The sequence below is a fragment of the Enoplosus armatus genome, chromosome 2, assembly GCF_043641665.1.
Source record: "Enoplosus armatus isolate fEnoArm2 chromosome 2, fEnoArm2.hap1, whole genome shotgun sequence".
NCBI classification, from domain to species: Eukaryota; Metazoa; Chordata; class Actinopteri; order Centrarchiformes; family Enoplosidae; genus Enoplosus; species Enoplosus armatus.
This window is the reverse complement of record NC_092181.1, coordinates 18294719-18308158: the sequence shown is the minus strand read 5'-3', so window position 1 is coordinate 18308158 and position 13440 is coordinate 18294719. Positions and strand designations below refer to the sequence as shown.

The 13440-nt window shown below is 40.2% G+C and overlaps 1 protein-coding gene across 2 annotated transcripts in view; it reads right to left on the bottom strand.

Moving 5' to 3' along the window:
* The window catches only part of npnta (nephronectin a), a 46093-nt gene that overhangs the window by 23932 nt on the left and 8721 nt on the right, over window positions 1–13440 (bottom strand). The window contains exons 3-4 of one of the 2 annotated variants that reach the window (XM_070915900.1): window positions 7803–7853; window positions 4276–4368 (exon numbers count right to left, since the gene is read on the bottom strand). In XM_070915900.1, the coding sequence (XP_070772001.1) occupies window positions 4276–4368; window positions 7803–7853 (144 nt within the window). Of the gene's footprint in view, window positions 1–3888; window positions 3919–4275; window positions 4369–7802; window positions 7854–13440 lie in introns of those variants that run through there. The other variant, XM_070915909.1, reaches the window with a different exon arrangement.

The following is a 13440-nucleotide window of genomic DNA, read 5'->3' as shown; positions in this document are numbered from 1 at the left end:
TAGCACAGAACTGGCTAATAAGAGTTTAGAGTCTTCCAATAAAAATGTGTACGGGCATGCAACAATATAAAAGTGTCAAAATTATGATGGTTTCTGTTTGAGCATATTTCCTGAACCTCAATTGTGAACTTTCAATTGGCTCCAGACAGAGCGGGGACTGAGCCCGTACAAAAAGTAAATTACTAGCTTAGCTGGCTTAAATAAAGTAAAACATATTCAAAAGCTATATGAGAAATGACATGTTTATTAAGTAAACCTGTAAAATGTAAGGAAATAAAATGCAATAGCCCTGCAACTCCTGTGAAGTTTATAATGTTCAATTTGTTTTGATGCTGTTCAAAATAGGAGTTGTTCAAATTTATAGTTTTTCTTTTTGAGGCCATAGTTAGCGGTGCTGCTGCACTCGACCGCATTATATTGACAAGTGTTTAGAATATTGCCAATCCACATGTACATGCATATGCTGAACAATATATCTCTAAATTGTTGAGACAAAAGGTAAACTTGAACACTATCACATGATACTGGAAGACAGAGCAGCTTTACTGAGAACATGAGCCTTTAGTATCGTATCACAAATCGCCCCCAGAGACAAATTCTGCGTGATCATCTGATGGGACCTGAGACTGATACTCATGGGATTGTTAGTGAAAGACCAGAAAGTGCATTATATTTAACAGTTTATTTGACAGGGCACAAAATAACTTCAGAGAATCTGCAGGGGGTGGACGGCATTATTGATTTGATCTCAACAATCACTTAGCCAGGTGCTGAGATTTTAATGCTGCTTTAAAATCTCACTTTCTGGTCTGATCGTGCCGTTCTCCATGCCTTTTCATTGGCTCAGTAACAGTCCTGCAAGCAAGCGCCTGCTAATGAGGACATACTGTCATACTAGACATAGTGTTTTATATTGGAATATGTTGCCTCTTCATGTATATTTGTTCAACCTTGGTGGTAACTGACTTTACAGTGAGAATGTGACGTTTTATATAATTACAAAGGAGGTTAGGAGATCAGTTTATTTCAGTTCCTACTTCCTGTTTTTAGAGGTCTGTTAAGTTCAAACATTACTTCATACCCCTTTAATGACCTTATTATAAAAGAGAACATAGATAAAACAAATACAATTTGGAGTAATTAGATGATAATTGAAGGAAAATACACAGTCTGATGACATGCATGCATTACAGATGTTTGTTTGACTGTGAATAGCAGACAGCCAGGAAGACAAACAGTGACAGAGAGGGATCTGTTTCTAAACCTACACCCCTAAAGTATCTGTCTACACCTAGACTGAAGATTAGTGGAAGTAATCGTAACATTTTCGGGGAAAGCAATGTTGCTACGCCAAGATAAAGCTGTGAAAGGTCCAGGTATTAGCTAATATTCTAAAAAATAGAGAAACAAATCTTATACTTACTTCAACCACAGACTATAATACTTGAAGTGGTATAAATAATATAGTTGGCTGACAAGACACGGGGGAAAAGAAGAAAGCAGCATCTGGAGGCGCTGCAGCTGTATTGCTTCTGATGTCTGAGACGTCATTCCAAAGTCTTTTAATGGTGTCTTAACAGCAGGTCAACTACTCCTAATTAAATCCACCTGCACGGAATAATCACCTTATTAAAATGATTGGATCGGCAGGGGGAGCGTGCTGCCAAATTGTTAAACAGATTATCCCTATAATGAGTTTATTTGTGCAGCGAGAGTGTATTCATCTATCCTCACCATGCTGCATGACGGATACAATTCTCATCAGCTCCAAAGGTGAAGCACTTCCTGCAACTGATAGGGATTCTCGAAGTAGTGCTGATTTTTCTTGACAGTTGAGTGTTTAATGACAAACATAATCAGATCCGTTCAAATTATATCCCATTCAGGTATCGAGATTATCTGTGCAGGAAAAGCGATGAAAGTGAAATAAACGTTGAGGTGAAATGATTTGGCAGGTGAAACTAGCCGGCACTAAAAACAGACATGTAGTCCTTGAGAGGATAAATCTCTCAAACCAGCACCAGCTCATAAAGATTTGATAGAGGAAAACATGGCTTTGATTCTGAGAGTGATGAAATCAATACAGTACAGTATCTGCCATGCTTGTGTTTAGTGTAAACACTCGTGTTTCCTTTGTGGTTTGTTTTCGCTCCATACAACCGCTGTTCCTACGGTGTTTAACACTCTTGTTAATCAGAGCGCCTCCAGGGTCACACATCTGCCCACACCTCCCACTTAGAGCAAAGGAATGTGTGTCCATTTGTGTGTGCATGCACAACATCTCTCTGCATGTGCAGGTTTATATACAGAAAGTCTAGAGTACGATATTTTAATGTGTATTTATTTACTCATGAAGCTCGTTCCTTGGAGACATTATAATGCACAAAATGTACAGATCATCAAGTGATTTGAAAGCTACAATATAAAACATAAAACGACTTAAAAACAAGTTTCTCTGCTGTCCTAAAAATGGGAGTTGACTGAACTATATTTGAATAATAGGTTCAAAGTGGGGAATTCATGATACCGACCTTCATGATGGTTCACATTGTTTTCATTATCATAAGAAGAGACAATCATGACTTAATATATATTTAAGACACACAGGAAGTTTCCATCACGTCTTTTCTTTTCTTCAAACTACAAAAAAAAGGCTCTCTGGAGAGTTTTAACTCACAATGCATGCTGGGAAATCTGCTGATGTGCTGATCACGTTTCTTTATTCACGTTAATTTAATGAATTCAGTGAACTCTCAGCAGTACATTCATTCCCCTCATTCAGCTAATCATCAAGTCAAAAGTCTCGTGTTCACAAAGTGGTCTGAAAATGGGAAATTCTATGTTTAACTTCAAATTAATAAAACATATACATTAAGTTAATTATAAAAGTTGCTGTGTGATGATTTACAGTGCATTAGGATGACTACTTGACCGTTAGCAGCATGGAGGTCTGGGCAAATTATTACACTCCTCCAATTGGCTCTTCAAGATAAATGTCGTGCTCTAGAGAGGCAGGGTATTAGAATGCTTCAAACATTGGCCACCTGGCACATCAATAGCAAACCTCAAATCAATGTTTAACGGAGGCTTCATTTAAATGAGAAAATCTAATCTATGGCTTCTGAATAATTAAATTGAGTTTCCATAGCATGTGCCAGCTCAAAACAGAATCCAAGGTTATCTCCACCTAAATAGGCTGAAAGGGCAAGTCTGCCAGTCAAAGCTGAATAAAACGGTAAGCTCTATACAACGTTGAGAGCTTATTGGACAAATGGGGGTTCGATGGACACTTGAAAGTACAGTTTCATCTTGAAAGGTCTCGGAATCACATTTGTCAGATAAGTCTGTCTGAACCGCTGGCAGCAAAGTCTATTGTAGTTGGATATGGGACGCAGATCCTTTTTTCCCCCCCTCTCCCCTTTGTTGCAGATTAAGACAAAGTACAGCCGTCTGGCCGGGCAGACAGGAGCCACCTATAGCCTCGAAATGCAGGATGAGTCATTTGGAACATTCCGGAAAGGATTTCAACACCCCCACCCCTCCTCCTCCTCCCCTCCTCCTCCTCTTCCACCACCTCAACCCCTTGTTTTTAATTACACACTATCCTATTCCTGTCTTAGGGCGTGAATTCCAAGCTGCTTGGATGCATGTCAACTTACGGCTAACTGGGACGCTTTAACGCTTTTCAACATGTCCAATCTGTCAGTGACGAAAATGCACAAAAACTCAAACATACACACACACACACACACACACACACACACACACACACACACACACACTTTCAACAGCATCGGTTGCACTCAGCCGAGTTATCTCAGGTCAGTAATTGAGATGTTATCTTCACAGGAGAGGATGCACTCCCGGGATCATTCAACAGGGCCTCACCACTCATTTCCATTCGAGCTGAATCAGCTCTCTCCGTCTCTCACCGCCTCCTCCCCTTGTGATTAAAGGATCTCACTACTGTCGGCTGGTGGCAAACCAGCTCCCGCTCCATGAGGAAGTGGTAACTTTAATGCCCTGGTGTTGTGCGGTGGCCACAATAAACTATGATTACCCTGCCATCGCTCAGGAGCGCATCCTCTCCTTGGGGGGCAGGTTTTTGAGTCATGAGTGTTCAGGAGGACCATACGTTCTGACTCTGACCCTTTTTCTTCGTGGTGTATGTTTCAATTTCAGTGCCCTACGACAAATTATAAAAAAAAATCACATGCAGCTGCAAAGTAACAGCTGTGTTTTCATAGTGTCTACCAGTTCAAGGCGAGAGCTCACCTTGATTGCAGGTCTTGCCGGTGAAGCCAGGGTGGCACTTGCACTTATTTGGTCCCACGCAGTCTCCGTGCTTACAGCCAGGCTGACACAGAGCTATTCAGGGAGGATTCAAAGAGGAAGAGACAGATCAGTGCAGCAACCCTGGAAGACTACTTACTACGTACAAGATCAGGATGACAAAGCACTTAATCCTACTGCTTCTTGACTTGGCTGTAAATGATCTGTTTACTCCACATTACAGCAATAAGACGGCATGATGCCTCATTCATATAGGAAATGTGTTTGTGTCTTTCTCCTTGTGTGACAGTGTTATTATCATTGACTGATGATAATAGAGCAGCCATTTCCAGCTAACCACATCACTTTTTCTTTTTTTTTCACATTGAACCGAGTTGGATCTTGGGGAAAGTTTTATTGTCCTAACTGATACTAAATCATTTCACTCTGCATGAGATAAATGACAAGTTTGACCTTTTAACAACAAACTAAGTTTTTTATTTTCCTGGTTTTAAAATGCAGCTCTGGTGTTTACACTGGCAGCCCGCCAACGAGGATTACCTAGGCGAATAATATTTCCCCCTTAGACTGAAGCTGGAACAATTAGAGCACCAAAACAGTAGATTATAATTAGCGCCTCAGTAAAGAGCTGCCCTGCAGATCCTACACAGTGCGTGGATGGTGATATTTTGAGTGTGTACAGAGACGTGGTAGTCGCGGGAGCTGCACAGCTTCACTGACTGTGTTCTGTCTCAGTGAGCTGGAGGCTTGCCCTGCTTATCTGACTGTGCTTACTGCAGCTTGCTGCTAAGCATGCCTGATACACTGGGCCTCAGCCAAGTGTTACTAATTTTCATTAAAAGCTTCATTAATTCTGTCATAATACAGTGCAATCAGAGGACTTAATTATCACTGTGGCGGAAGAGGCAATACATACGTGTGTATGTGAGATTCTGGTGGTGAGTGCTTACTACACCAGCCAGTTTCTTTTTTTTAAAAAAAGTTTAACAATTAGAAGGATTTCTCAAAAACTGCTCCACACATTTCAGTTCAATCTGGTAGAAAGTGGATAGGCTTTAAGATGTACAGCTAGCGGACGTTCAGATCGATAACAGCACTGCATTAAAATAACGCATGGGAATGAGTCGTTGCAGATCCCAGGGAGAAGATGAGAAGTTCAGTTTGGGTAATAAATACATCATTTTTTAGGCTTATCAGAGGGCCAAAACACTACACAGCTGTTAGCCGTTTCTGGAGAGCTATGCTTTGTCTCAATGTTTACGAGGTAAAATAGAAGAATGACCAGTAATTGACCAGCAATGTTTTTTTCACATGCAGTATTTGATTGACCATGCCAGGGGATGTTGCATTGCAGAAAAAGTTATGCTAGATTCAACTTTTTTGCGGATGACCCTGCGTTTGTTTGCCTTCTGCATCAGGAAACCCTCTGTGTTAATGTTAATGTGGACTCATTGAAATGAAAGATGTTGAGTTTTTTGATGCAGTTCTACTGTCTGTCTTAGTTTGAGTGTGAAGCAACATTTATCTGAGTCTTTTTTCACCATTCCTCCATTTCAATCTTCACCAAATTTGGTACATAAATGCTTGGATGAGCCCACACTGCCAAACTGCCATAAACTCTTGACCACACTGTGTATATGCGACTACATTTATATGATACACAGTCTGCACAACCCTGCAAAACACTTGATGGTATTGCGATGGCATTGGATATGTTTGCAGGTGGAGATATTCACTCTCTAAGTGCTGCCTGCTTTTCAATGCATTTTATAAATGCAAGAAAAAAGATGAGTTGCTTTAACGCATACTGAGGGACACCTAATACAACTGAAGAAAGGATTGAACAATACTCTCTATATATGAAAGGCATACTTTCAGAATCAAGTTGCAATCTCAGAAATTTCCATTCATACGCATTCAGCTTGCAGAGCAGCAGGGCGAACCAGGAAGAACAACCTTAGCTCCTCAGGTTTCATCCTGTAACATTATTCAAACTGAATTCAAAGGCTCAAAGGTATGTGATGAATCCTTTAACTGGAGCCGATAACATCTCCAGACTCACTCCACTTTATTAGGCTGTGTAATCAAATAGAAAGAAAGTATTGTCAGCCCACTTGGAGAGGCCTGTGATATGAGCCAGGGTGTTAACGCACAGAGCGGTCAAAGTTCACAATCACAGATTAAAAATGGCCCAATTTGTTGGAGGAAAAGGAAAAGGGTTGTATTCTTTTGGAAGTAGAGGTTTATTAGACCTTGGCCTGGTCAGCAGATAAAATGAAAGAAGCTTCTGGTGTTGTTAGTTAGCAGGGAGTCAAGTGGAGTGCTTTTTTGTTATTCTCCTACATGGGGAGGATTTGATTAGCAGGATCAGAGGCGGCCATCAACAGGCTTTTCCTCTGAGGGTATTTTTAAGCCTCTGGCATGGCGGAGAGATCAGGGAAACGGACAGTGTTCATTAACCACAGCAAAGGACACGGAGGACTAAAAATGGTCGTACCAGCTGGAAGGCCAAACATAGCGTGTATGACCCTCGTTCCATGAACACCATCAAAACATGCCGAGTGATGACACATTTTCACTCTGGTTTACATCAGCCAGTCCTCAGGACAGCATACTGCTGGTAATGATGCAGATTCTTTTGATTTATTGACTGCTCATGGTTGCCTGATGGTAAACACAAAGGAACGTATTAATTTCTAATGGACAGCGATATTGTGTATTAATTTCTATACTAATGTAATTAGTAACAAGCATTACCTCTTCAAAGTAAGATGGGAAAATCATTTCTTAGTTAATTACAAATTGCATCATCTTGCAATGAAATAAGTAATGACTAAGGCTGCTTGTAGTGATTATTTCATCATCTCTTCAGGACTAATGTTACATGCATACAGATGAGAGATCATCTAGTGTCTGGGGTCTGAGCTTGTTTTATCTCATTGTCGCTTGTTGGCAGTGAAAATGTGATTGATCGACCTGGTAATGTCATGGTGAATATTTGATTCAAACACGTGATGGCATTGGCATTCTTAACATGAAAAGATTTCTATGTAGTTACATATGCAGAGCACCCGCAACCACAGTAAATACTCCGTTTTTACTCTGCACAAGATGGATATATTACTGATATATTAATTAAAAAACAGTATGGATTTCAGCTTTAAGGGTTTCATTAATACTGGATGCCAGTGTAAAAAACGGGTCGAGTAGAGGGGCAGTTGAATCTTAATGAGACACCAAAGAACTTCAGCATAATTCATGTTAGACATGGCTTCAGGTGAAATCAGGTCTGCAGAGTGTAAGCTGTTTGCATAGATCTGAGGCCAGAGGGAAGAAGATGGCCGCTGCCAAGGGGTGTGGTGGTGTTAGTGGTGTTGGGTGGGAGGGGGGAAGGGTGTTGAGGATGTGGGCTTGGCTCTATAAATAAGTGAGAGAGCCCAGGATTCAGAGGATGTGCCCCCAGCAAAACATGTCTAGCAAGATTATTTCAAGAAACATGTAGAGCTAACCTTGGGGCTGGCACCTTATCCCGGCTACTCTGTGAGTTAAGGCGAAGAGAGCTGCAAAACAAATAGCCAAACAAACAAAGGTTGCGGGGCATTGTTTAGTCTTTGAGGAAAAAACATAAATAAACATGATGTTAGAGGGCATGAGCCTGCTCATTTTGACAAGCAAACGTTCGGAAAAAAAAAAAGAAGGAAAAAAAACAAAACACACACAGTCTGGAGTCACACATATTCCCAGTTGCCTCAAGTTAATAGGAAAATTTTGATTATGATGTCCGATTAAAACCACTGTCACCAGGGATCTAAAAATGTTAACTACATATTCCTTATCACTCATATCTAAATGGAAGCGAATTAAGCCGTTTTCCCCTCGCACACTGTGACACAGTAAAATTATAGTTCTCTCTTAAAAATACATCACAGCACCGAGAGATGGAAACACCACCAACATCATTCAATGAGATCACGGCCCTTCAATATAAAAATGAATGCTGCAGCTACCTGACTGTGAACAGATTTCTTCAGAAATATTCATCACTGTTTCGGAGTGTCTTTAAAACCAGAGTGGCTTCAAGTGGTTCTGAACATGTCCCTATTATTTCTGCATATATTGCCTCTAATTTTTACAAGCCTTCCTTTTTGTTTTCACATTATTACCTCGGCAGATGAAAAGGCCCAATTTTAGACGGGCCTTTACAGCTCAGTGATCATGAAAGAAAGTAGAGCAGACAAGGAAACTGCACAGACAATCATGATAAAGTGAATTACTTAAACTGAGGTATCACTTTTCTGCTTTCATCGCTCAAATTACAGATTCAAAAGTCCTGCCTTAATCCTGTCCACACCATTTGTCGAAAAACAAAGACGGCACTCAATCAAACTAAATCCCGGTCTCAATGGATTTGTAAAATCCGCCAGGACCTCTGAGGAAATTATAATGTGTGATCTATTTAATATGGAGGTGATATTCAACCCAGTTCCTTTACAATGCAGAGAACATGAATGTGTAAGTCTTTTGGAGGAGTCAAGTTAATCAAAAACAAGTTAAGCCCTTTGAGACATGTCCAAGTCAAGTAACAAGTCTTTATAAGCAAGCTGCAAGTCAATTCAAGCCTTTCAAAGCCTTTACCTTTCAAAGCTGTGTTAATAGTGTTTTTCTGAGTGCTTTCAATGCAATGTCTTATCAGTGTTGAATTGTTTCAGCATTGTACCTGTATCAAAACCTGAGACTTTGTTAACTTGAATGTTTTTGATTTCAAATCTCAAATCACTCAAGTAAGTTTGAGTCAAGTCAAGTCAAGTTTGAAATATGAGTACAATCCAACCCTACATCTAGACAAGAACGTTGTTATTAGACGATTCATTTCATTCTATTACATTTTTTTGCAGCTTTGATTTTTTTCTTCATTCTTCTTTTAAATCTTTGTGGAAAATCAATGATGAATCACTGGATTCAGTCATCAACTATGATATGGCTAACGCTAGGGAAAGATGATGGTTATGGTATGTTTAAGGTTGGGCAACTAAGTCACTTGGTTAAGGTTAGGAATGGATTATGGTTTAGGTAAAGTAAAAGAAATAAAACTTTAATTGCAGACCTGTGACAGGACACAGACTTCTGTCTCCTGCATGAAAGGTGGAGGCACTACACCCAAATCCACACACTCTTACTCTCCACCTTGCTGCATACAGGGCACACTACTGCCTGTATTGACACTAAATGTTGGCACTGACTGGACATAATCATGAAGTGAGGTGCAGAATTGTCCAATATGAACTTAATTCAGATGAATTACGAGTTCTTTAGTCAGTTTAGCCAGTTGTGAATATCTGTCGTCTTGATTTTTCGGGGCACAAACCCAAACAATTTTTCTTTCCGGAACATCTTACATGAATGAAATTAGCTTCAACTTAAAGTCGGTCTCTATGACAAACTCACATATCTTGTATCACCTAACATTAAATGATTAAAGCTCTGGGTGTGACCGAGTGAGTAGACCATTTGGATACTAACACTAGTGGGATCTACTTGTTGTATCAGACCGTTTTCCATCTTCATCAAGGGTGGAAGAGATGATAAATATTTTTTTATTAAACGTATCACTGTGAACTGTATTACACTGGAAATGCAATTACAAATGCAATTGCTGAACAGATGTTCAAATGCTCCCAGTGGCAGTGAAATGTTCATGATGGCAGCTGGTTAGAATAAGTAGCTTCAAGTGCGGTGCTGCCTGCTGGATGGCCTGTCAGAACATTATAAGTGGAGCTTCGGTTTACTATAAATCTAAAGCTCCTCTCTCTCTCTTTCTCCATCTGCCTGCTTTTCTTACTTGTCTCCCTCTCCTGAAGTCTCTCCTCCACTCCAGCAGCAATCATCTCTAACTCCTTACCTCGAAACCATTTCCCTTACACCTCAGGATTTTTACTTTCTCCAACTTTCAGTCCTTTCTCCCTTCTCTAACTCGCTCTGTCAGTTCTGGGAGCTTTAAAAAAAAAAAATCAAGGTTGATCCATTAAGTTTCTCATTCTTTGAGAGAAGTCGCACAAACTGATCGCTGACCTCTGTGGCTGAGAAAGCCACAATCCAATAGCTCCAATCTAATCTCTTCTATCACCACAATAAAAACCTACCAAGATCTGAAATCTGTAATAACTGCATCCTCTCACACAGCCATGATTACACTTCCTTTCTTTCCCAAACCATCCACTGGCCTCCTCTAAGGTTTAAATCAGTACCTTACTGACTTGATGGAATACAGATTATAGTCTCAAGTGAATGGATTTGAGCTGTGCACCCAGTCAGGAGCATTTGGAAGCATTAAGGAAAGCACTCACCGAGTGATTTAACTCACAGAGCAGATTTTTTTTGCTGCTTTTGTTGAAAAGAAAAAGTGGAGTGGAAGTAGTGCAGCAGCTCGACACGGTGGTTAAGCTCAAATCTAGCTTGTATTTTTGGCTCAACATGGAACATATGGGACTCCAGAACAACAAAGAAAACATGTTCACACACTGCTGTATGGCTGGTCGAGTGATTGATGCAAACATTACTTTTTTTAATGTGTGTGCTGAATTTATTATGAAATAAATTTCACCTATGATGTAACATGGCCCGTGATTTCTCGAGGAAAAACAATGAATGTTTTGTCTGGTGGAACTGTAACTACACTACGGTGATGTGCGGTGGCATTTTTATTTTCATTAATGTAAGCTTGTAATAAAGTTACCTTCTTCTCTCTCATCCTCATTCAAAACCACATCTATTCCACCTTGAATTTTCTGAATATTGGAAGCTGTAAAGGCAGAGAGCCCAGTACAGATGCACTGGGAGGTATTGGGCATTGAGACGGCTGACTCCTGCCAGGATTACTGCTGAGTCTGGCCCGACGTTCAAACAAACACTATCAAATGATACAATTGAGCTGTCTGAGTAAAACAGTGGTGCTTTTGCCTAAATCATTCCAGCACAGACTGTGTAGTTCAAGTGTCAAGGACTTGGGAAATGGTAGGAGGTTTTTGAACAAGGCCTATTGTAACTATTGTAACCCCCCCCTAATTTGTAACCATGAAATCCATCCCTAACCCTCAAGCTACAAGTCTGGGTCTGTCCCTCTAGCGTAAGTTGTTTTTCTGACTGTGTTTATGTAAGAATAGAATTTTCATATTTTTTCGAATAGACACGAAGCGAGATGTGGATAAAAAGAAGATTTGTAAAGACCTTAGGTTAATCTGGCAGAGCTAAAAGGAATATGAAACACTGGGGGCCGTGAACTCAAGTAATTCTGTTTGTGTTCTCCAGAACAAAATGAAAAATCTTTCCATGCACTTCAACATCAAGTGAAAAGATGGCAGTCTGTCACTTTTACATGAAATTGGAGTGAAAAATAGCAGCTAAACCCAGCAAATTCAGCAATCTTTCAGCTGCAGCCGCACAGACCTTTGGACCCAACAAGCAGTGTGTGACATATTTTCCATACACGAAACACAACAAGCTAAACAAAAAGTTCAGTTAAAGTACAGCATGGCATGGTGAGCTTCAGTACAAAAGAACATAAATCAAAATATGGTCAGCAATGAAAAACAATGAAAAACAAAATGAGTGGATTAATAAATATTAATTTAACAAGCTATAAATATGTGGCCAGAACCAACATGCAGAGTTATGAATGTTTTTAGGTCTTTTACACAGCAGGAACTTAACAAACCATAAAATGGAGCTTCCAATAACCTCAACTTTGTAAGAATTTGTAAGGCTTTGATACTGTGTTCTGCTTTGTGTTTCCATTGTGTTTTATAAACCGGGACATTTTAGATAAGCTTCACTGGAAAGGCAACAGTGCTTTGGAATTACCGATTGAGAAGGGGACAGATATTTTTATGCCTTGTTCGGTAGGCGAGTGCAGTTGTGGGACAAACGGCGATATTAGAAGTGGCACTACTCCTGACATTGATTTTATTTTAATTTTACGTGAATTTGAGATGGAAAATTGTGTGCCAATGAATTCCAAAAGAGGACGAAAAACAGAGAGATAAACTGAAGGATCAACTTGTGAAAGCTACAGGTCTGAGGAAAGAAAATGAGCATCTCCAACGGCAACGACAAAATGTATCAGTGACAACACAAACTTCGCCTTGTTGGTCCAACAAGTGGTCGCAGCAGTGAAATGTTGTTTGTTGTAGTCATCCTTTGTTGTGATGTGACGACACATTGGCTAAACTAATCACAATTGACAGCACTTCCTGCACCCCCTGGCAGTATCGGGAACTTGGATTTAGTGTCACTTACTGAGCTGAGCTGAATTTTAGTTTTAGGAACGCATGCCTGAGGCGGGAAACAAAACCAGAACCTGTGGCAAATATGCCAAAACAATAAGTAAACATTGCAGAGAGTTAGATGAGAAGATCAATACAACTCAGATCAGTGCTAAACATGAAGCAGCCAATTAGCTTAGCTTAGCATAAAGACTGGAAACAAGAGGGAAACAGCTAGCCTGCCCCGATCCAAACATAAAAAAAATCCACCCACCAGCACCTCTAAAGCTCACTAATGAATATCTTCTTGTTTAATTTGCAGTGTAGTGGGAGCTTTAGATTCTTACCTTAGGATCATATTGAACAGACCTATTTGAGAGTAGTAATGATTTTCTCATCTAACTCCCCAAAATTCCTGACTATTCCTTCAAGTAGCCGGTTGCTAATTTCCTGCTGTGGAAAAGGCCTATGTGTGTGTTAACCCCTTCTTGATTAAACCTTTGCAGCAAAGCAGCAGCGATACCAGCACAGGCACCAAGCCATGCAGAGGATTTGACATTTGCGAGGCAAGTAGCCAGATTTGAAACCCATGGTAGTATATTTCACACATCCCTGGGTAGCATTACAGGAGAGCAGAGGATCTTTACACAATGTCAATATGTCGAAAATGTGACGTGTTAATATTTCATACAGTTCATCTTACACAGCGCGTGGTACTGACAGGACAAATCCTCTGAATCCTTTAAGTGGCGTCGTGGAATATACCGATGAGTTGAGGTCTGTACACCTGACAACACCGCGGATTGTTCCCACCACTGTTCTTGATTTGTCTTGTTCTGGCAGAGTTAGCTAGCTTGTCTTTGCATAGTTGTAATCTATAATCAATCTC